The 21,668-nt window shown below is 38.4% G+C and overlaps 1 protein-coding gene across 2 annotated transcripts in view; it reads right to left on the bottom strand.

The window, feature by feature from the left end:
- Nucleotides 1-21,668, bottom strand: part of Mib1 (mind bomb 1) — a 115,649-nt gene that overhangs the window by 91,204 nt on the left and 2,777 nt on the right. For both annotated transcript variants that reach the window (XM_049835712.2, XM_021328412.3), the window contains exons 7-10: nucleotides 18,901-19,050; nucleotides 18,294-18,438; nucleotides 17,907-18,088; nucleotides 17,289-17,558 (exon numbers count right to left, since the gene is read on the bottom strand). In XM_049835712.2, coding sequence (XP_049691669.2) covers nucleotides 17,289-17,558; nucleotides 17,907-18,088; nucleotides 18,294-18,438; nucleotides 18,901-19,050 — 747 coding nt within the window. The remainder of the gene's footprint in view (nucleotides 1-17,288; nucleotides 17,559-17,906; nucleotides 18,089-18,293; nucleotides 18,439-18,900; nucleotides 19,051-21,668) is intronic.

The raw sequence follows: 21,668 nt of genomic DNA, 5'->3' as shown, positions 1-21,668 counted from the left end.
TAAATCTTACCATCGTGAAATAAATGTAGGACTGTGCATTAGCTTTAATGGATTTAAAGTTAATTTATTAAATAGAAAAGCAAGGTTGAACCATAAGATGGGAGATAGTGCCGTGCAAAGGGAGGGCCGAACCTCACAAGCAGAGGAGTGTCCCCCAGGACGGCATTACATTTCGCTATAAATTTATCCGCAGCGCGGCCGAGAACACAATTCTACTTGCGATTCTTTCATACAAAAAGCCTTTTGTTTTCACTGTCTCAGATAGGTGTTTCCGATCGGAGGGACAGCCTGTAACGCTTGATATTAAAAAAGTTTTCCTATAAGGACTTCTGTAAGAAGTGAGCGAGGATTCCATTGCAATTAAACGCAACCGTAAAGTAAAATTCCAGATTCTTAAGAAAGCTATTTTATGTGGAATTTTAGTATTCCTCCAAACAGTCCGGAAATAAAACGTTAACTAACGTATTTAACGTAAAATAATATTATGTTTAACACATTTGATATCACATAATATTGCTATATTAATGTATGTATAAATTAATATATAAGTATGTAGTGTTATCAGTAAGCAAACCAAATGTGTTTTTCTTTATTGTTCCTTTAAAATTAATAACTTACTCAAGCACATAACTGTCATGAAAGACGCCTGTAAAATGGATGATAGCGAGATGATCATGCATTTTATCACGAGACTCTTCGTTTCAGATTTACAAGATAGGGTAGAAACTTAATCTATAGATCTTAGTTTAGTTATAAGTTTACGAACACTAACCAAGTTAAAATAAGTATCCAATAGAAACGGAGGCAAAGAGCTATTTGTCCAGCAAAATGTCGTTCGCCAGGTCAGGTGGCACACGTTGAAAGCGTTCATAAATTTACACGAGACGAGCTTCTGTTGGGCGCAGGTGTTGCCATATACGGGCTTTGAGATAAAGCCTATACTTACATCCACAACTAAGAAACGTTACATTAATAATGAATTTGTAGAACAGATAAACATAACATCTATATTACATGTATGTACTTATCTACGTCAACATATTCTTAGGGAGAAAACTTGAATCGATTTGAGCTAACTTTTCTACACGATGCTCTCACTTTTCGGAAAAAATATTTACCTTCGCGAATGTAACACGATCAAAGTTCGTTGAAGCAACGTGAGCGCGGGTGGAGATAGAGACTCGGCTAACGAAGTAAACAATCGACACAGACAAGTCGCGTCCGACGAGCGGGCTAACAGAGCCCCTCCAAGACAAAGGACTGATGAATTTGATTATTTTGTTCTACTGACTATCCTCCATGAAATCTAAACAAACATGGATACTGTATTCAATGCGCTTCAATAAGAAACAATATTTGATTCTACAGTATCATCTTATTAACAACGATTTAAAAACATTCAATATATAAAACCAGATTTAAAGTTCAAGATTTCAGATTAAAGTAGTAGGGGTATAAGTCAAAGTACATGTATACGATAGCTTGGAGCGCTCAGGTAAGACTGTCTACTGTCTTTGCTTACTCTGCCTAACAATAAACCATTGGTGACATCAATTTCACGTAGGCGCCTACTCGACAATGGCTTGCGTATAAATTATTTGGACGATGCGAGGTGTAACCGTAGACTATTCCGCATTCCGTACGTACGCTTGCAGCTGCGAGCATGGTTTGCCGCCCGCGCGCTCTCTAACCGACAACGCCGACACAACACTGAGTGGCACGTCGCCTGCATTCCACTCCACTGCTTCGATACAACACTTCCACTCCAATTTTATGTGGATATTCCCGGTTTTATTACCAATTCGATTTCTAAAGCAAATAAACTACACAACTCTTTACAAAATGTAGCTTCTGCTCTGCAGGAAAAGCAAGAATTTAAAATAGGGGTCTTAGTTGTTCTTTAGGATTATTTCTTTGCAATTCAGGGGTTTAACTTGCAGTCGAAATCAATGTTTATGTTATGGACCAAGTGATAAATTGGGCAGTATACATAATGCCCGGTCATTATGTATAATGCCCAATATGAGAGTGCAATTTGATAATAATTATTCAAACAATCAAATTGACCGAGCACTATACATATTGCCCGTGACCTTTTGGGCAAAGTAATACAAAAATCTTTAATTTCATTTTTTTATTGTTATTGACATTTAACTTAAAATAAACTAAATATAACACATCCCATATCAATTGACAGAGCATAGAAGTAAGCATGCAACATGCAGCAAGCATGGCTTCTGTCACGGCTCCGGCGCTGCAGGGCTCCGGCGGTCCCATGCGAGCTTATCGTCGCAGATGGTTTTCACGCTCACCACCGCAGCTTCGGCTTGCTGGCCGGCTCGGGCCGGCCAGCCTCAGCCGCGTCGGCGAGCGTTAAAACTACCTGCGCCTCAGCTCGCAGGCCTCCTCGCCCCTCCGCGCCTACGCGGTTTTGAATTGCACTCTAGGGGTAGGGCAGACAAGACTACGTGGAGTCGGTTTTGCAGCGATTCGCTTTCGTCACTAAGTTCAGTTTTTAATACAATGTTTTGAATCCAAATTAAATTCTACCATAAAAAAACGAGCCAAGAAAAATGAGATCAAGAAAAACGAGGCCGAGTTAGTAAATTAGATGACAATTGTCCAATTAATAATTTTGTGGCTAGACTTGTAATTTCCCATTAAAATAGAACATATAATTTAAAACAATAATCATAAAATATGTAGCAAGTAACAGGATTTATTTATTAGAACAACTACCACCCTCGCACCGCATAAAATATAGCTTTATTATCAAATTGCCCAACTATCATGTAGCAATATAATAATGCCCGTGCAATGTGATAAATAATGAAGTTAAGATAGTTATTAATCACTTGGCCCGATAAAGCTAGACATTATTCATAATGCTCGGGCATTATAAATAATGCCCGAATTAATCACATGGTCCATAACATTTATAACACATAGGTAATGGTTTTAAATAATCACAAGAATGGTCTAGGAAAGAAATATCTGAATTGAAAATCTAAAATCTTATAAATATTTTTAGATTCATTACATAGCGAGCGTCTAAAATATGTTTATAAACAAAACACAAAAACGTTAAATAATTTATAAGTTCAGCCAGCAAAGTCGAAGGTTCTCTCTTTAAAGCATAAGAAAGGAAGCACGAATGCGACGTGTTATTTACGACCAGTGATTCCGGCGCAACTAGGATTGCGCAGGAAATCCACCTGCAGCTTGATGTTGTTCCCGACGCATTTTCACAGACTTAATTTTTATTGTTTGCTTTGTTGGTTTATTGTGCACATAGGAAAACTACGAACTGAATGTTTTAGGTAAGTACATTTGACGCGCCGAGCATCAACGATAGATTTTTATCAAGAGAGCTAACTTGCTGCCGTTCCAGGGACATAAAACGTTACTTAGCGAGCCACAAATCCTCGTAACGCTAAGCCGAGATAAAACACTAAGCTCGCGGCACAACGAGGCCACGCTCAAATTTTTCACCTGGGGCTGCGCACCGTAGCCGCCAGAGAATGTGTGCCACACGAGATATTACTCACACATGAGTTATGACGTTCTATAATGAAACTCTAGCTAACTTACCAGACCCACTATAACACCTCAGCTGAATTTAACTTTATGTACGTTACATTTTATGCACCTATTTTCGTGAACCTATAATATAAATTTAGCCTTGTACAGGCATACAGTCTTAAGACTTACAAGACAGACGCGCAAATGTTTAATTTCACTGAAACGTTACGTACGAATACATTACGTATTTGCCAAACCGCTGATTCAAAAGGGCTTTTCGGCTGTTCAAACGGAGTTGTGGACGCGGACGGAGCTCGGCATCCGAGATCAGCAAACAGAGAAGAGTAATAAAGCCATTAATTCCGCTTTACGTGCAAATAACATAAATCAGACTGTAGCGCCTCGCGCCGCAAGACCGCTCCGAGCAGCACGCAGAGGAGCCGTGGGTAAATTAAGCGCCTGTCATACGTCCTATTGCACGAGACGCAAATACCAGCGACACGAATTAAACCAATCGGCTTTAAGTATTATATAAAAACCCCAAATATATATGTTCCATCACGGTTCAGACACAACAAAACACAAAGTTAGGGTTATACATAATTTAGGAGCTTGCATGGAGCACTTACCAACTTGGTTTTAAATAATATCATTTTCGAAGCTCAAACACATTAAATGTCCTTTTTATGTTTTAAGCTACATTACGTAGCACGTTGCAGTAGGCAGGTAAGCATCTGGATCAATATTTAGCATTAATCCAATTTTTTAAATCCAATATTTGTGCTGGTTTGTGACATCCTTCTAGTTAAAAGTTTTATCGGACAAACGAAAAAAAAACTGTGAAAAAAGTCTTATTCGGCATTCTACTTTTGTACATTTAAACGTACTAATATTAGGTATTTAGTACTCAGTACAATAGTACTACTACATTCTATACTGCAGTACTAGTTAGAGTACTCAGAAAGACAAAATATGAATAAATGACTAAAACAAAACGCATTTATTTATGTCTGTCCATTTTATAACGTTCATATCCAGCAGGCAAACTATAACTTAAACTTAGCATTTGTAGTGGACTGAGTGAAATGCATTCCACAATATTATTGGCAATGGCTTCGCTTTGCCAGGCAGACTCGTTCCAAGGATTAACGAAAATTAGATTTCAATAAGACGCTTGAGTCGAGGCATGGAACAAACCTAAGTCGAAGCCGGGTAATGCGCAGACGGTCACGCTCCACCTTTTAATGCAATGTCAGCAACCCGGGCGCCGAGCTTCGAGCGCTGAGATCTGCGCCTCCCACTACTTACGCACACATTAAATAAACACTTAATCCTATCTTAAGCTGATACATGAACAAATTATAGCTACGATACGTGCATGTCGTATTTACTGAAATAATTTTCAACCCTCTAGTGAAACAGTTAAGCGTTTTGTACCCGATAAAATTACATTTGAATATAGGCACCCATACCCACCAAATATAAAAGATAGAAGTTAATACATAGAAGTAGCATAATATAAATAAACAACAGCTTTGGGGTCGCAATTTAATTTAGGCTCTCGAGTCCGAAACGGCCGAAATAAATTGGAACAATATACACATAGGTATGTATTTCAACTTTAGTTAACATCTTTGGGTAGGTGTACCTTAGTTAGAATGTAAAATTATTTTAGGGAGCTTGAAATTTCAACATAAAGAGGTTGGCTTATATCAATGTTGGTTTTCTACATGGACCAAATAACTAACAACGAGGAAAACACCCGAGGACGTTAAGCATAGAGAGCTGTTCTGAATAAAAAAATAGCTTTCCAAATAAATTATTCCCCCAATTCGGCCGTTTCGATTCAAATTGAAAGAGCATCTCAGTATAGAGATTTCTCTAACCGCGAAGGAAGAGAGAATACAAATAGGCATATAAACGGAAATGAAATGGCTTCATGAATCGTATGGACGAGTCACATCGGAGGACAGTTTGTCGAGGGAGGAGATTACAAAGAATTTATTGTTAGAAAAATTGAGCGTGAAAGCAAGTCGAGCTTGATCTTTATTTTATTCGTAAAGGCCAATACACAAATAGCTATCTAATAAACGACCACAATATCTGTCTGTCCTATAAGTTGGTTAACTTTTTACTTTTTGTGTGGTCATGGTATTATACAGGGTAGTCATCAACATTTTAACTATGAAGTAAAATATTGAAATCTGGTTGCAAAATTGTTAAAATTATAAGTCCATGCTAGTCAATTTAAAACTTTGATTAAATCTCCAATAGGCTCGTGGACATTCATCAACACCTGCCTCCTTCAATGAGCAAACACAAATAGCAATAAAATAAGATAAGCACGCAGGCAGAACGCGGATGGTTTCCTAGTTCATTACATATTCGCACGCCGTCCACGTTCTGTATAGATAGCTAGCATAATTCTCACAGGGACGCCGCGTTGCCCAACGAAACAATAGCAGATTATCAAACAAAACGACGTAAATAGTCCTCGGAATAGGAGAAATAGGGCGCGGGTTAAGGGTCCGCGGGGTATCCGCAGCGCGACTCGAATGCTAGATGAGGCAATCGCCAAACTGCTCTTGTTCTCGTTATCATTATCCAAAAACTAACCTTATTCGGTTACAATATAAACGGAGTATTGGAACAGATGTCTAGGGAATAACACTGCATGCACTGTTTAGTGCATCGTTCGATAAAGGCGACTAACGGCCATCGTAGTTCTTTCCGTTTAGACGATCGCATAGAGAAACTTCAGCCCTCGGGACTCTTTGTAAATGTCGACTTAAGTAAAGTGGCCTCTTACCTGTACTACTTATACCGCATAGTTTTTCCTAACCTTTACAAAGTTATTGGATATGTCTGCAGTTGTATGATGTTGTCTTTCTTTTTTTATCCTTTGTTTTTTAGATAATTCGTTGCCAAGTAGCAAGCTAAGCAAGATTTTAAACATGTAATGAAAGGTATTTTCTATGAATTAACTATCATATTAGGTAAAAAGTTTATCGCAAATTCAAATATGTATTTACCTATATAATGTTTTCAATAAAAATTGCGCAATTTTGCCTTCAAAAAGATAGCCTAGTAGACCAGATAAAGGTGAAAAAGCCACAGTAAACACCATGATGCCCTAATCTAACCCACAACGATAAAAAAGCAACTGCGCATTTTGGGACCAAAAAGCCTCTTTCTCGCTTTCCATATGCTAATAGAAACTCTTAGAATTGAATAGTTTACTTTTCTGTTTCCCGCACGAAATGATACCGTTTTTTGCGCCTGGCTTAGTAGGAATCAGATTTCTTCTAGTAACGCGTTCTTCAATCTACTAACCATCTATCAAAGATTATATTTCGAATAAACTCTCTTGACTTAAATGTAGTACCACCATGAAGAGGAACCTTCCAACGCTTATGAAGTCACAGATCTTGCACTGGTACTATCAGAATAGCACAACCTTATATTGCAGGCTTTATACAAATGGATACGTCAGTTTACCAAAAATATCTGTGAGTTACTGCCACTACAAAATAATGTCAACAGAATTACCAGCAAGTAAAGCAACCGAAGATAACTAGAGAATGGAATTTTATTTCAAAAGAATTTATTTAGTTGAACAAAGTAGAATAAACCAACAACGTATTGTAAAACTTTTCAAACTTATTTATGTTCAAAAATGAGAAATATAACCTCTGTTATTGTTGTAAGGTGGAAAGGTTGTTCGCATGGAACATTACTTCTCATCGCTTTTCTAAATTTCTAAATTAGGTAATAAACAGTTACATGAATAACCTGCGTAATACCATTATGAGACACATATGGTGGTAAGTAGGGCAGTAACGATTCAATTATATTTTAGTCAGAGCGACGCAATCTGAGTGCCTCTAAAAACAAAAACCCTACTAATAGTATCGCGCAATGGATAAACAGCACGACACAAAGTTTGCGTTAAAAAAATAAAGGCGCGACGACGCCCGAATAAATGAGAGCTGCGATAAACAGGAGGATCCGCACTAGGGCTTTCAATACCGGTATTACGGGATCCCGTAATACCGTGATCACGGATATATTTTGGTATTTTTTCAATACCGGTATTGAGGAGCCAATACCGTGATTACGGTATTACATCTTTTTATAATTTTAATTATTGTGGTTTGTTGTAATAAGTAACAGGAAGTTGTTTTAAATAAGATAAATAACTACGACTCGTAAGATGTATGTACCAACTCGTAATCTTATTCTCACACTTCACACTTGTGTATTAAGCGCCAACCCGCCCAGCATACCCGCCCGCTGATAGTTCTTCAGCAGGGTTTTGTCTCCCTTTTTGAAGAACAGGACGACAACACTCCTACTCCACGCCTCTGGAGTTCTCCCTTCAAACAGGACGGCATTAAAAAGCTTCTGGAGCTCCCCCAGTATGGGCTTACCTCCTGTTTTTAATAGCTCTGTTGTAATGCCATCCTCGCCAGGGGCTTTTCCATTTTTGAGCTGTCTCAGAGCGATCTCGATTTCGCCACTGCTGACTTCTGGCAGGTCTTCGATGAAATGGCGTGTTATTGTGGCTCTAGAATCCTCATTTCCGGGATAAGGTCGAGATGCTTGCGATGCGTATAACCGGCCATAGAAGTTTTCCACTTCCGAAAAGACTGCCGGCACCGAAGAAATGACTTCTCCACTTGTTGTGGTCAGCTTCGTCAAGTGGCTTCTTCCAAGAGATTGTACGAATACCTTTGACCCCCGATTCAGCTCAATTACTCTTTCAAAGTCAAGAGTATTGGAGCACCGGAGGTCGCATCGTACGTGCTTGTTGATCTCTTGGTTTAGAGCCCGCTTAGCTGACGAGGCGGGTTTTCACGTCGTTTCTTCATAATCCCTGACGCTGCACGTTACAGAATCTCGAACCTTCCTCCCTGAGGATCCGAACCACATGTCCACCCCACGTCAAACATGTCGAACCACATATTCGTGGTTCTGGTTAACGTCTGTTGTGGTTTCCACGGCGGCAAATCGGTTCTCCAAATTTGACTGGAACTTTTCAGATCCTGTCATGGTTTGGAACAGTGTTGGTCGGAGCCTGGCCTTCATCAGACGGAAACGTTCGGCCTTGAAGTTGATATTCAGAGAGCCTCGGACAAGTCGGTGATCGCTACCGGTGTTAAACCTATTGATCACGGAGACGTCTCTGACTATGTGCTTCTTGTTCGTCATGATGAAGTCAATCTCATTTTTAGTCATAGTGTCGGGGCTATGATTGGACGCTTTTTGAAACTAAAGGATTGTGTTTTAAAAGTTGTAATCGATTTAAAATTAAACTCCGATTTCGAATTAGACGAATTCGAACTGACAATATTAAAAAATGTTTACAACAGCCTTTCTGTAGTCAAAGTAACTATATTAGTACTGTACTATACGGGATGCCAATTTACTAAAAGCGGATATTGCGCTAAAATTTATGTTGACGAAGTTAGATATGGTCAAGCTAATGACTTAAGCCAAAATCTTGCAAAAGCATTTCGAAGACGCATAAAGGAGCGACAACTTTTAATATCTGGAGTATTGCAATATTTGCATGACCGACAATACCGTGATCACGTGATCACGGTATTGAAATTTCTAATACCGGTATTGATACCGGAGTTAAAAAAATCCGGTATTTGAAAGCCCTAATCCGCACCGAGCGGAGGGTCGATACCGAAATACATTATTCCCCGATCCGAGTGTTCCGATTCAAATTGAAAGAGCACCTCCAACATGAGATTTCTCAGGCGGCGAGTGGGCGCAGAATATAAATCGACGCATAACCAGAAATGGAAGGGCTGTGAATTTCCGTTTCGCGGTGAACGGTCGTGCTCAACTTTTATCATACTTTTACCCCACAACAAATAGAAAATTATTTGAGTAAGATAACTAATTACATTCCCTAAAATATACTTACCCTTCCTTTCACAGTTTTCAGTTTTGAAACCACGTGTATATCATATTATTTATCACGAAAAAGAATTTACAAAATAAGAGATTTGAATTAAGCAACATTTCCGTAAGATAGACCTTTAAAGAAGAAAAAAAAAGCGTGTAATATCACATCGGCTATTTTCTTTCAGACCATAAGTAGCTTGCGGATTGAATAATAAAGAGCAAAACATAATTTAATCTGTTTTCCATGCTACAAATGCTGTTAAAAATAAACCTTTGGGTACACTAGTGAGTTTTGTGTCACGTATAGCAGTGAACATAAACTTATTTTAACTCGTTGTTGAATACATTTACTTATACAGAATAAACGGGACATACTTTCGTCCTCCCCTCATCGTGTATTCTGTTCTATTCGCAACACGCCCAGCCGATATTTACGTAACAGACGCCTCTGCTGACTTGTGACACCGTCTTCTAAGCGTAACAAAGCAATGTAATATTGAGTACACATAACAAATCTGCACCGTATACATCTCCGACTGGCAGAAACCCAATTACGATCTATTTGTTGTGCGAATATAGTAGATATAAAAAATCTTATTTCTTTTTGCTATTGCTCAAAGCTAGAACAAAAGAGATGGATATTAATTTTCCCTAATTACTAAACCACAGATAATGCATTTACTAATAAGCATATGATTAATCCGATTAGTCTCATAACAGATCTATGGTTAGACAATCAAAGTAATCACCGTCCCTTTGTGTGTCTAATACAAGTACGCATGGTCCATTGCACATAAACTAGGTAGCGGAGTGTAAAGAGGTTCGAGAAAGGCATTTAGCCCGTACAAGATGATTTCGAGAGTCGCCCGAGGCAGCGGTGGGCGGCCGACAGAATGGGTGTCCGCGAGCGACGGCACTCTAACTTTATTAAGGACGAGACTCGTCGCTGAATCAAGGTGACGCGCCTTCACAATGCCCTATTCAGATTTAAATAGCTTTACGCCCAATTGCGCTTCAATATGGCTGTAGCTCCAGAGAATAGTTATATAATTAAACAAAGATTTAGAGATAAGCTCGTATTGGAATACTTCACGAAACAATTTTACGAACTTCATAAGTTTTACATTCCAAAAATATTTAGGTATGTCTCGTCTTGAAAAATCGTTAAGAATTTATTTAATAGCCAGGGCAAAAAATAAGAAACGATTTTTAATTATAAAAACAGTCATGGAATTAAATATAACGAAAAAGTCGGGAATAAACTTTAACTCATTCATTCGCTTTAATTAGCTACGGAGTTAAAGTAAATTATTAATCAAAAATTCAAATGATTAACAATTCAAAAGCACAACTTGACGTGGATTCTGAGGTAAATCTGTTACCGTAAGAGTCTCAGTTATTTTTTATGTGTATCGGAAGCAAGTATTTCCTAACAACTTAATGAAGCTACCAGCTATTCAATTAGAACGCTTATTGTACACTAGCACGGTAAATAGGCTAATTCTTATCTTCTTTTATGTTAGTAACTCGGAATAGGCAATAATAACTTGAAAGAAAGTAGCCAGGTTCATAAACGTTTATGGACAAAATTCTGATTTTGCTTAGAGTTGCCTTACACAATTTATTTACCATGTTGCCAGTACCTGGATGAGTATAAGCCGCTCCCTGCTTTCCCGTGGGGGTCGTGAGAGGCGATTGGGGGATTATTATACGGTGATGGGCAGCAATATCCACCTTAACGCAGATAGACATTACGCCGTGTTCACAAACCAAGCCAAAATAAAAAATCGGTAAAAAAACTTTTAAGTTAAACGGTTTTATCTTATGTGTACTGAAAACTAGAAAATAAAAAAATAGTTACTTACCTGTCAACTTACGTAGGTGGTCCCGGTCATATTAAACTAAAATAAAAACGTGGGGCCCATTAACTATTGCTGTAGTACTTTCTTCTAGAGGTATAATAGGTGTGGATTGCATCGACTTACTATAATCGTAACTGGAGATTTTGACAATCAATAATCAGCCGTAGCGGCTTCACCAGCGAACGCCGAGCTCATGATCTACCAAAGTATAACGATATGCTTTGCCATAGGTAGGATTTCACAGGAGCCCCACGTTTTTATTTTAGTTTAATATGACCGGGACCACCTACGTAAGTTGACAGGTAAGTAACTATTTTTTTATTTTCTAGTTTTCAGTACACATAAGATAAAACCGTTTAACTTAAAAGTTTTTTTACCGATTTTTTATTTTCTAGTTTTTAGTATTTAATGAAAATGCCTACCGAATATTCCTCATTCTATCTAATTCATTTAGTGCATCATTATTACACGGTCTCTTACCTGACAATTTATTACAATCTAATTCCTCAATACATAGCCCTTCCAGATACTTTTTTTTGTAACAACCCCAAAAATCATCACATGACCTCTCCTGCTGTGAGGGTCAGCAGTGGTGAGGGAGTGCCAGACTCTTGACTAAAAACCGTTTTGTTCCGTCGTATGCCTTTTATGTACCAGGGCCGCGGAAACTCTTTCGAACAATCTCGCAGCCCAGGCAGGCCTTGGCCCTGTTGGGCCCCGCTGGAGTTACTGACAGTTTTCTACTTGTGTAGCCCTTTCATTTGATACCCATATTGGTGGGATTGATAAAAAATTGTTATCAGCCATTTGGTAGCCGCGGCCATCTTAGATTTCAATTTTGCATAGTAAATTGTATTCTACTTGTTGAGACCTTTCATTTGATACCCATGTTGATGGGATTGATAAAACCTAAGTTATCCGCCATTTTGTAGCGGCCGCCATCTTGGATTTCAATTTTTTATAGTATATTGTATTCTGCTTGTTGAGCCCTTTCATTTGATACCCATATTGATGGGATTGATAAAATCTACGTTATCCGCCATTTTGTGCCGGCGGCCATATTGGATTTACAATGTTATTGATATTAATATATTGTATTGTCATCGGAATTAAAGGTGTATACAAAATTTCAGATTAATCGGTTGACAGGAAGAGGGTGAAATTTGAATTACTAAATTTGACCCAAGAATGAATAAATAATAAATAAAACAAACGGGGTGAGCTAAATAAATAAAACCGTTTAAATATTTCTTACTGTGTACTTTTATTCAGTTGCACTAAGTACAGTTTGACGAAAAATTTAAGTATACCTACTATACTATAATTTTTGTAAATGAACTTCACAACAACGCGCTATACTCGTTCCTATGTCTCGTTTTGGTTACTTATTGTAATGAACCGATTTACGGCTCGCGATCGCTAGGTTAAACCTTTTTAGATTTCTTTTACTGGATTTCCTTACACGGTCACGAGCTAAGCCAACTAGTCTCAGACTCTTGAAGCTTCCAAAGAAATTATTCGTCAGGAATAAAGGAACCAATTGCGTCAGGATCTGCCCAAAGTAATGTAAAATGTATTAATAGGATCCGTATGGTAACCATTCTGGCGACTGTCTCTTTGCTGATATCCAATTAAACATTTGCAAAAATTATAGCTAAACAACATCGAGTGACAAATTTTTAAGCCACCTTCTAGCGTACAAAATTTCTATCAGCGAAAAACAAAAACAACAAAAACTCATTAAGTTAATAAGTTACAGAATACAGAATCTGTACAATGGCAATTAAGGTTTCTAACAAAAGTATGGCTTGGCCAGTTAACGAGAGTCGCACAAAGAAAAACGTATTTCAACGGGCCGAAAAAGAGCAAGCAGTATTCCGCTTCTTTGGTTCGTTTGTATTTGCGCAAAACTCTGCCCAACGGTAGTTAGCCTCTGCACCTCTGTACCCACACTATGAAACAGTCAATGTCTTAATTGATGCGCGACTGTATCTGTAACTTACAACCTACCGAGGGATAATTTATAACTGTATCGTACATAATCATCCTTAATTTAGTGTGAACTTACAAGTGGCGTTGAGTAAAGGCATCTACCGCACGCGTTACCATGCGAACAATGGCGCGCGACAAGCAGAGGGGTTCGGGCTCTAGGGCGGCACAAAGTTTGGCAATTATGGCGACCGCATGTCTGAGAGCGTCGCTACACTCATTACCGACTGAAACTCGACTCGTCTAGATTAAAAGTCCAAGAGACACGGGTCTCGGGAAATACCACGCCAAGCTCTGAATAAGATGGGGATTAATGTTCGAGACAGCGTCTTAACAAATGGCGTAATTAAGACTTCCCCGATAGTTGAAGTGCCCTTTGGTTAAACAACGTAATCAACTATACCGTTCAAACGGCCTCCTATAAAAACTTTGTAATGAACGAAACAGAAACGCTGAATAATTTCAACGAAAGACCCAAAAATGCCTAGGGATAGACGATAATTGAATCACAAAGTCTAAAAACAACCGCGTAAGTTTAATAAGTAGCGAGCTAACTGTGCCAAGCCGACTGCCGCGCTCCGTGTTTGAGAACATCTAAACAAATAACGTAGTTAGATCTCTCCTCTACCCGTACTTTTACTTCCAAAACGAAAATAGAAGGAAGCTTATTACAGAATATCTTACAAGTAGGTAATTAATTATATTGAGTTACTCCTTAATTAAAATAAGGTACGTGTAGTTCGTAGGTTTACGCAGATTAATTGTCATAGGTATGTTGCGAACCTGTTGACTCGGTTTTCTTCATCAATCAATCAGCTTCGACCATAGGTCATCGTTGGCCCTCCTGTCTCAAATTACGCCCGTACGAATTCTCTACCTAACGAATCTAGTCAATGAGGGAAGATCCTTGATTGCCAGTAGCTTCAGAGACAGTTTTTCCACAAGAGCGAAAATGAGCAACAAGTTTATGCCACGTACATAGTTAGTCCCTGAAGTTTTTTTTTCGTTTATTTAGTTCGGATTATCCGCGTAGGAAAGGAATAAACATGTAGATATTGTGTGTACTTATAAATTAGTACGCCTTATGTGTTGTAGAAATTAGTCAGGTACATGTAAAATCAACAAATATATTTTGATGCAGTTTCAGCGAATATTGTCTAAAATTCGATAATCCTTAACATTATGTACCCTGAACAAAATAAGAACCTGTTTATATATATTGTTAACAATAAATATAAACAGGTTCTTTATCATATCCTACCGATTAATTAAGGCGTTTTAATAGAAAAAAAAAAACAATTAAAAGAAAATGTAAGATTCCGAGATAACTAAGCTTTTGCCAGGAATTATTAAATGAATGAATAAATTACAAGCCTTATTCATAGTCAGTTCGCAACACAAACACTTTCTGATAGTCAGACACACACTTTCTGAGTAAAGACCAACGAGAAAAGTTTGAGTTGTAACTTTACGCGAACGATGCCGCTGGTGAGATACTTATCCCACCCAAAACAAAAATGTGAAAGACTGCCAAGTTCGATAATATGGGAATGCTTCGCCTATAAAAGAAGTGAGATCTGAATAAGTACCAAGTTCCATACACATACCTCAGTTAAAAATAGTTACTTTTTAATGATGTTACATGGCAAGTTTTCATACATCTTGTTATAAACCTACTAAACGCAATGAATCAAGTATTTAATTTTCTATTAAAACTTGCCAAGTAACATCATTAAAAAGTAACTATTTTTAACTGAGGTATGTGTATGGAACTTGGTACTTATTCAGATCTCACTTCTTTTATAGGCGAAGCATTCCCATATTATCGAACTTGGCAGTCTTTTTTTGTTTTGGGTGGGATTTCATTTATTTTTGTAAGGTTGTTTATTTTTTTTCTTATGATGAAGTTAGTTAAAGAAATGTCTCATTTATACTATCTTTTAGATTTTTTAATATGCACTATGTTTCTTACAAAGAAATGAACTAGATTAACTAAATGGACTAGATTTACCAACTGACTGACATGACATGTTATCACATATTATGTTCGTGGATCAAAGTTACACATTCGTTATTTTCGAAAGAGATTCACACTTGGCCGTTTTCAGATTTTTACTTTACTTTGACTAAATACAAACCTTTGTACCATTCGAAGATATATTATATAAATATAGATAAATTTAGTTCGTTTTAGTTCCTTAGTGGTATAAATTTACACCGGGTATAAAACACCTTCATTATTTTGAAACCGACTCACACTTGGCCATTTTCAGATTTTTCCCTTTACCTTGACATAAAGACCTACCTCCATGCCAAATTTCAAGTCAATACGACCATTGGAAGTGGTCTAGGTTTTTGATGAGTGAGTCAGTCAGTCAGTCAGTCAGTCAATCAGTGAGTGTATAGTAAAAATAGCGATTTTCTGACGTCAATATCTCAAGACCTACAATAGGTATATTAGTGAAATTTTGTATTTTAGATAAGTGAGGGGGTCTCAACAGATACTAGAAATTTGATATGCGTGAATAAAATAGATTTTGAGTTACAGGGGGGTCGAATTTGGCTCGAAATGGTTCGTGTAATATAACCCACGGCCGGTGTGTCGCTTTTTTTGCTCGAACTTGGCGGACACACTGCCGTGTGTCTAGATTATTCTAAGAGGAATATTATTTCTTTTAAACGGTTAATTTATGCGATTATTTTTGCTCTGGGGTATAATTTTATATGAAAAATAAAGCAAGCTTTTCTTTAATATTTTCGGGGTGTTGTACAGACTATACCTATTGTGTAGGTACTTGTGCAACTCACATAGTAGATGGTAAAAATATTGGATAATTCAGAATTTTCCTCTTCTGCCATAAATGTTGTAAGGATAGGTACGCATCAAATTAAAAGTATGTCAAAAAAGTCGTACTTCACCGTTGATAAAATTTTTCTTCAGCTTTAAAATTGGTTTATATGTAGTCTACGTTAAGTTTGTCCCAGATTATAGTAACCAGAAATTCTCAGCTGCAGACTGCAGTTGACATAAAACAAGCTTGTTTGTCGATACGCCATGTTTAGGCCGTTACTGTAAGTCAATTTTAATATTTCAATAGCCATCAAGAACGACCGTGCTCGTAAAATTAGTGCTTTGTTGTCGGCCTGTGACACTATATAAGGAACTTCGTCTAACATGCACCACTGGTTGCTCATATTTTGACGAAATTGCATGGATTTTGTGACCGTTGCGGGGTACTGAACCCACACATTCACTTTAATAATATTGACGATCCCTTGGATTCTTTTCTGGCGCTCGGGATACAATGGGTCACTTCGGATGCGTGGGGCATTTGCGATTGTTTTACGGCAAAGCATGAACTTAACGTGGTTGTGTCATTCCAGACATATCGTAGACATTTTCTCAACATGTTCATCCATAAATGAGAAAATAGATGTCACCATGGTCCTTTGTGGTGCCCTGGACATGTTTTTTGTAAAGGCAAGACAAGTGCTTTGGGAGGGGCAACAAACAAACATTTATTATTGTAATCTGAATTTCAAGCAATAGAAGGGGCATGACGAGAGCCCTTGCAGCCCTAGGCCGTAGGAGAAAGTTCATGTCGCTGCATCCAGCATTCCTTTTTTAAGTGAGCGATAAAATGTATTTATAAATCGGAACAGAAATATGCGTTACAACAACTATACCGGTTATATAATCTGTCTTTTCCCAGCTATATTGGTGTCGGCTTCCAGTCAAACCGGATGCAGATGAGTCCTAGGGTTTTATAAGGAGCGTCTGTCTATCTGACCTCAACCCAATTACCAGGCCAACCCACTACTCCTAGGTAAGACTGGCTGACAGGTTTTCTGTTTTCTGACTACCCATAACACGGCCAATGATGTTCAAATGCTAGCCGGGATACCTGTAAAACTACACCGCTTATAGAACTTTTTTCTGTACAGAACGCAGTTTTATCTCTCACTTAAAATTCAAAGGCAATAAAAGCGACTGACCTGCAAACTAGGATGTACTGCGAGCTGCAACAGCGTCCTCACGACGCCTAGATGTCCCTTATTGACGGCGATGTGTAGTGGGGTCTGGCGCCTTCGGTTCCGTGCACTCAGGTCGGCTCCGGCGCCGGCGAGGGCTCGCAGTGCGGCGGGCTCGTCGCCGAAGGCCGCGTGATGCGCCGCGCGGTCGCCGTCGCGATCCTCTGCGTCGACGTCGGCGCCTGCTTCGACTAGAGCACGAATCACTTCTACGTGACCGTTTTGAGCTGCTGCCTGTTGGCGTTCAATTGTTTGTTAGCTTATTGAGAATAGTAACTAGCAACCCTTACGATAAGAAAAAATGTTAAAGCCTGGTTGCACTCGTTATCAATCAAATGTCCTTTAGGCATCTGATACTTGATACTATCTGCCAGATATCGTTATCCGAGACCTTTGAAATCAAAAACTGTAGTTCACCTGTCAGTTTCAGCTAGTCTGTAGGCTTTCAGAGACTTTATGATTACCCGTTGAAACTGGCCATAAGTCATACTCCTTTTTGACAGGCTAACACCGCACTCCTATGTTTCAGGCGATGTGTCTGCTCGTTTGCCCTTTACCATATAAACAAATTCAAATGCTTACCTGTAGAGCAGTGTGTCCGCCATAAAACCCGTTGACATCAACATGAGCCGCCTCAGTACGGCCGAGTATCTCGGCGCAGCGTGTCGCATCACCGTTAGCCGCAGCCTTCACCAGCTCTTCATTCGCATCGCCGGTCACGTGAGATTCGAACAACTTCTTCAACAAAGCTGATAGGCGTTCTCCTAAAATAGTGATATAATGATTAAGATTATAGACTAATATGAGAGACGGAAATATAGAAAGAGAACAATGCGTTTCATTTGCACCGGTTAAAAACTTAAGTATATTTCTATATTTCACAGTCAGTATAAGATACCTAACCATCATAATGACCGTGTAGACTCCTTATAAACGATCAGGATAAAGAAAAGCATATAAAAAGCTTACCTGATGAATTTCCAGGAATACTGCCGTCTGACGAAGCGACTTTAGTCACAGCGTTAGGATTGTACGTCCACGAAGTGTTACACACTTCCACTTTAAGATCATTGTCGTGGTATATTTGTTGAACACGGCCGATCTTGCCGAGTGTCTGCAACCGAATTAACACCAACCAATGTATAATTTGAAAAAATATTTATCTCGTAGTTATCTACATAGTGGTTAAGGTGGCCTTTCTATCCAGATGGGATCTCTGGCGGTCGAGGAGTTCACTGCCCTCTCCGTATGTCTCCCCGCTCTTGGAAAGTCTCTCTCCTGGACACGATCTCACGAGAAGAGTTTGGCAGTCCTTAAACAGACTCCGAACACAGGCCGGTCCGGCCGACCTGTGTTCGCAAACACAAGATCCAAGTGGGGTTTCACGGGCGGGGCGGACCTTAGGTGCAAGTGCGAAAGAGAATGTGTGAGAGGGAGTGAATTATATGAGCCAATGTCCTCTGTAAAGCGACGCAAATAAAACTGCGGGAGATAAAGTAACTTAACACGTTGTAGCATTTTATTATTCCCTAATCCAGTTCTGTTTTCAAATAAGTAATTGAATCAGCACACTTACAGGGGCCATAGCCTCAGCCCACTCGCCGTGTCCGCGCTGCAGTGTCTTCACCCGTTCCTGGTCAGCACACACTTGCACGAGGTCACCGACCGCGAATCCGCCGCCTGCGCCCGTCGAAGACGCAGATGCGCTTAAGTTGCCGCTGCAAACCTGGGATTTATAAACATGTTATTTATTTATGAATTCACTAGCGACTCGCTATGGCTTCGCAAGGGATAACAGTATTTCCACACTACTTAATGTCAAGGGCGGATCCACCGTTGTGGGCACGATGGGCATGCCCACAACCTTATTAGACTTGTGACCTCACACTTTTACGGTCTTTTGAAATCGATAGGCTGATCATAACACAAGGGAACAAGATAAGACTTTTTTTGTTGCATTTAATTTTATGACTGCTGTTTACTAATTCGAGGTCACCATGTTTTTTTTCCCAAAACTCAAAAAATTCGCGGCTTCTCCACTTTGCGGTGATTTGAGTCCAATGTCGAAAACGTTCGTTTAAGTTAAAATTTAAAAGTAGAAGAGGATAGCACCCCCATAACGCCCTCTTTCAGCACTTTCTGGTTAAGAAGAAGCAGTGAAGAACTAACTTCCCAGCAACACAGCTGTCTATTACCATACAATTATTATTATTTACAATAGGCACTATTTTAATTTTTTTAGTTGTTTTGGTAATGTTTTGTTCCAAAACTCAAAAAAATTTTGCGCTCGCTACGCTCGCGGTTTTTTCCCTCAGAAGTTGCTTTTTTTAATTGTTTCAGTGATTTCGTGTTCCAAGATTCCAAAATTTTGCGCTCGCTACGCTCACAGCTTCTTAATTACACAGTACTTTTTTTATAATTTCTTAAGGTAATTTGTGGCACAGAACTCAAAAATTGTGCGCTCGCTTCGCTCGCGCAACTTTATACGCTTATATTCTGCTTCTTCGCTTTTGGTTTTATAACTTGGTACCTACAACAAAATCTAAACATTTTCCGGCTTGCTACGCTCGCGCAAAAAAAATACTACTCACAATCTTTCCATACATAGGCGTGCTTTAGCAATGATTGCTCCCGGTATATTTTTTAAATCGGGTCCGACTTCCTCCTAAGTTTATTTTCTCATTGCTCAGAAAAAAGAAAATAGTTTAATTCAAAAGTTCATAAACGACTTGCATGATTGTTAATGAGCATGTTCATGCTCCGATTTGTAGGTACTTAGCCGATTTTCTAGTAGCTGTGACCACAACCTTTTTTGAGGGCTGGATCCGCGCTTGCTTAATGTATGTTATTATAGGTACCTACATATACCTAAACCTTCCTCCGGGACAGAAAAAGCGACTTCGTTTTATACTACGTAGTAACAGGCGATATAAAATCACGACAGAAAAGAAAGAATTTACAAAAGTAATGCTTATTTTTAAAGTACTCTCTTCGAGCTTACCTGACTAAATACTGCACTTGCTCGAAAATAAATTCGATGTGTTTTATTTCCGTTTACAACAAAGCGTTTTTTGTTTGTTCGCAGAGGAAAAAAATAAATGTAATTTTTAGATCCATAATATGGGTGTAGTGTGGATATTTAGTCCAAATCATACAATTGAAATTACCTGATTCATTAATGTGCTAATTATGAATTACCTATGTAAGCAAATTCTTCCTTCCCTGTTGATCCCACATAGTTTATTTTACCTAGAATTATTTATCTTCCTCATTTGGAATACAATACCTGGTAACAATGCAATAGCAATGCAAATGGCATTAGCATTGTTACAATGATATTCTAAATATGACTTGAGATGATTTTTTCATTTTCATCTCTATAATTTGCTGTAATGAACCTATGTACTTCATAAAATTCTTGTCCTTTGTCCTGATTGACTTACGGATCAACGCACAGCCTACATTGCTCGGCTTCAGAGACTTGAAGCTTGAAAGAAATAATCCTTATGTGGCCTAGGGTGGAAATAAGAAAAGATTTTTGGATACATATTATTTTATCCAAGAAGAGCAAGATTAAAAGTTTGTTAGGGAATAAATGAATCCACCTTTCGCATGTGTATTACGTATGTCAAGTTGACAATATATCTGTGAGGTCATTTTTTCAATATAACTGACAGATGAACTTAAACCAACCTTCTTGAAGAGTGATCGTGGCGACAAAAGAGAAGAGAACAGAAATGTTTTACCACAATCCTTTAAACAAATATTTATCATATTGCGAACATTTTTTACCTTTCGGTATTTTAAACAAGTTAATATAATTTCGTTTTGATTCGAAATCCATTGTGTTTTTGTTTAGTATATTTTAAAGATTTCAAACAATTTTTCGGGTTTGTCAATTATTTAATATTTGTACGCAACCTATCTTATGAAGAAGTTTGCTATACAAAACACTAAATAGGTTCACAAGCAGGAACAGTTTCTTTGGGCAGCTTGTTTAGTTTTTTTACGTACCTGTAAATACAGTAGGTTTGAATTAGGTACATTAGGTTTGAATTTGACAACTATTTCCCGCAGTTTCAACCGCGACCCAAAATACACTCCTTCGGAAGTAGGTAGTTGTAACTATGACTACATAGTGTAAAACAAAGTCGCTTTTTCTATCCTTATATCCCTGTCCCTTTATACGAAATACTGTTATCCCATGCGAAGCCGGAGCGGGTCGCTAGTATCCTATAACTGTCTCTAGACAACTAATAAGAATTAGTAATGTTTTTGGGAAAAAATAGCATTTTCGTTGTTGTACTTATAAACTAGCTCACAGTTTCGCGTCTTGAAGGAAGT

The sequence above is a fragment of the Helicoverpa armigera genome, chromosome 6 (genome assembly GCF_030705265.1).
Source record: "Helicoverpa armigera isolate CAAS_96S chromosome 6, ASM3070526v1, whole genome shotgun sequence".
Classification (NCBI taxonomy): Eukaryota; Metazoa; Arthropoda; class Insecta; order Lepidoptera; family Noctuidae; genus Helicoverpa; species Helicoverpa armigera.
This window is presented reverse-complemented; position numbering and strand designations above follow the sequence as displayed.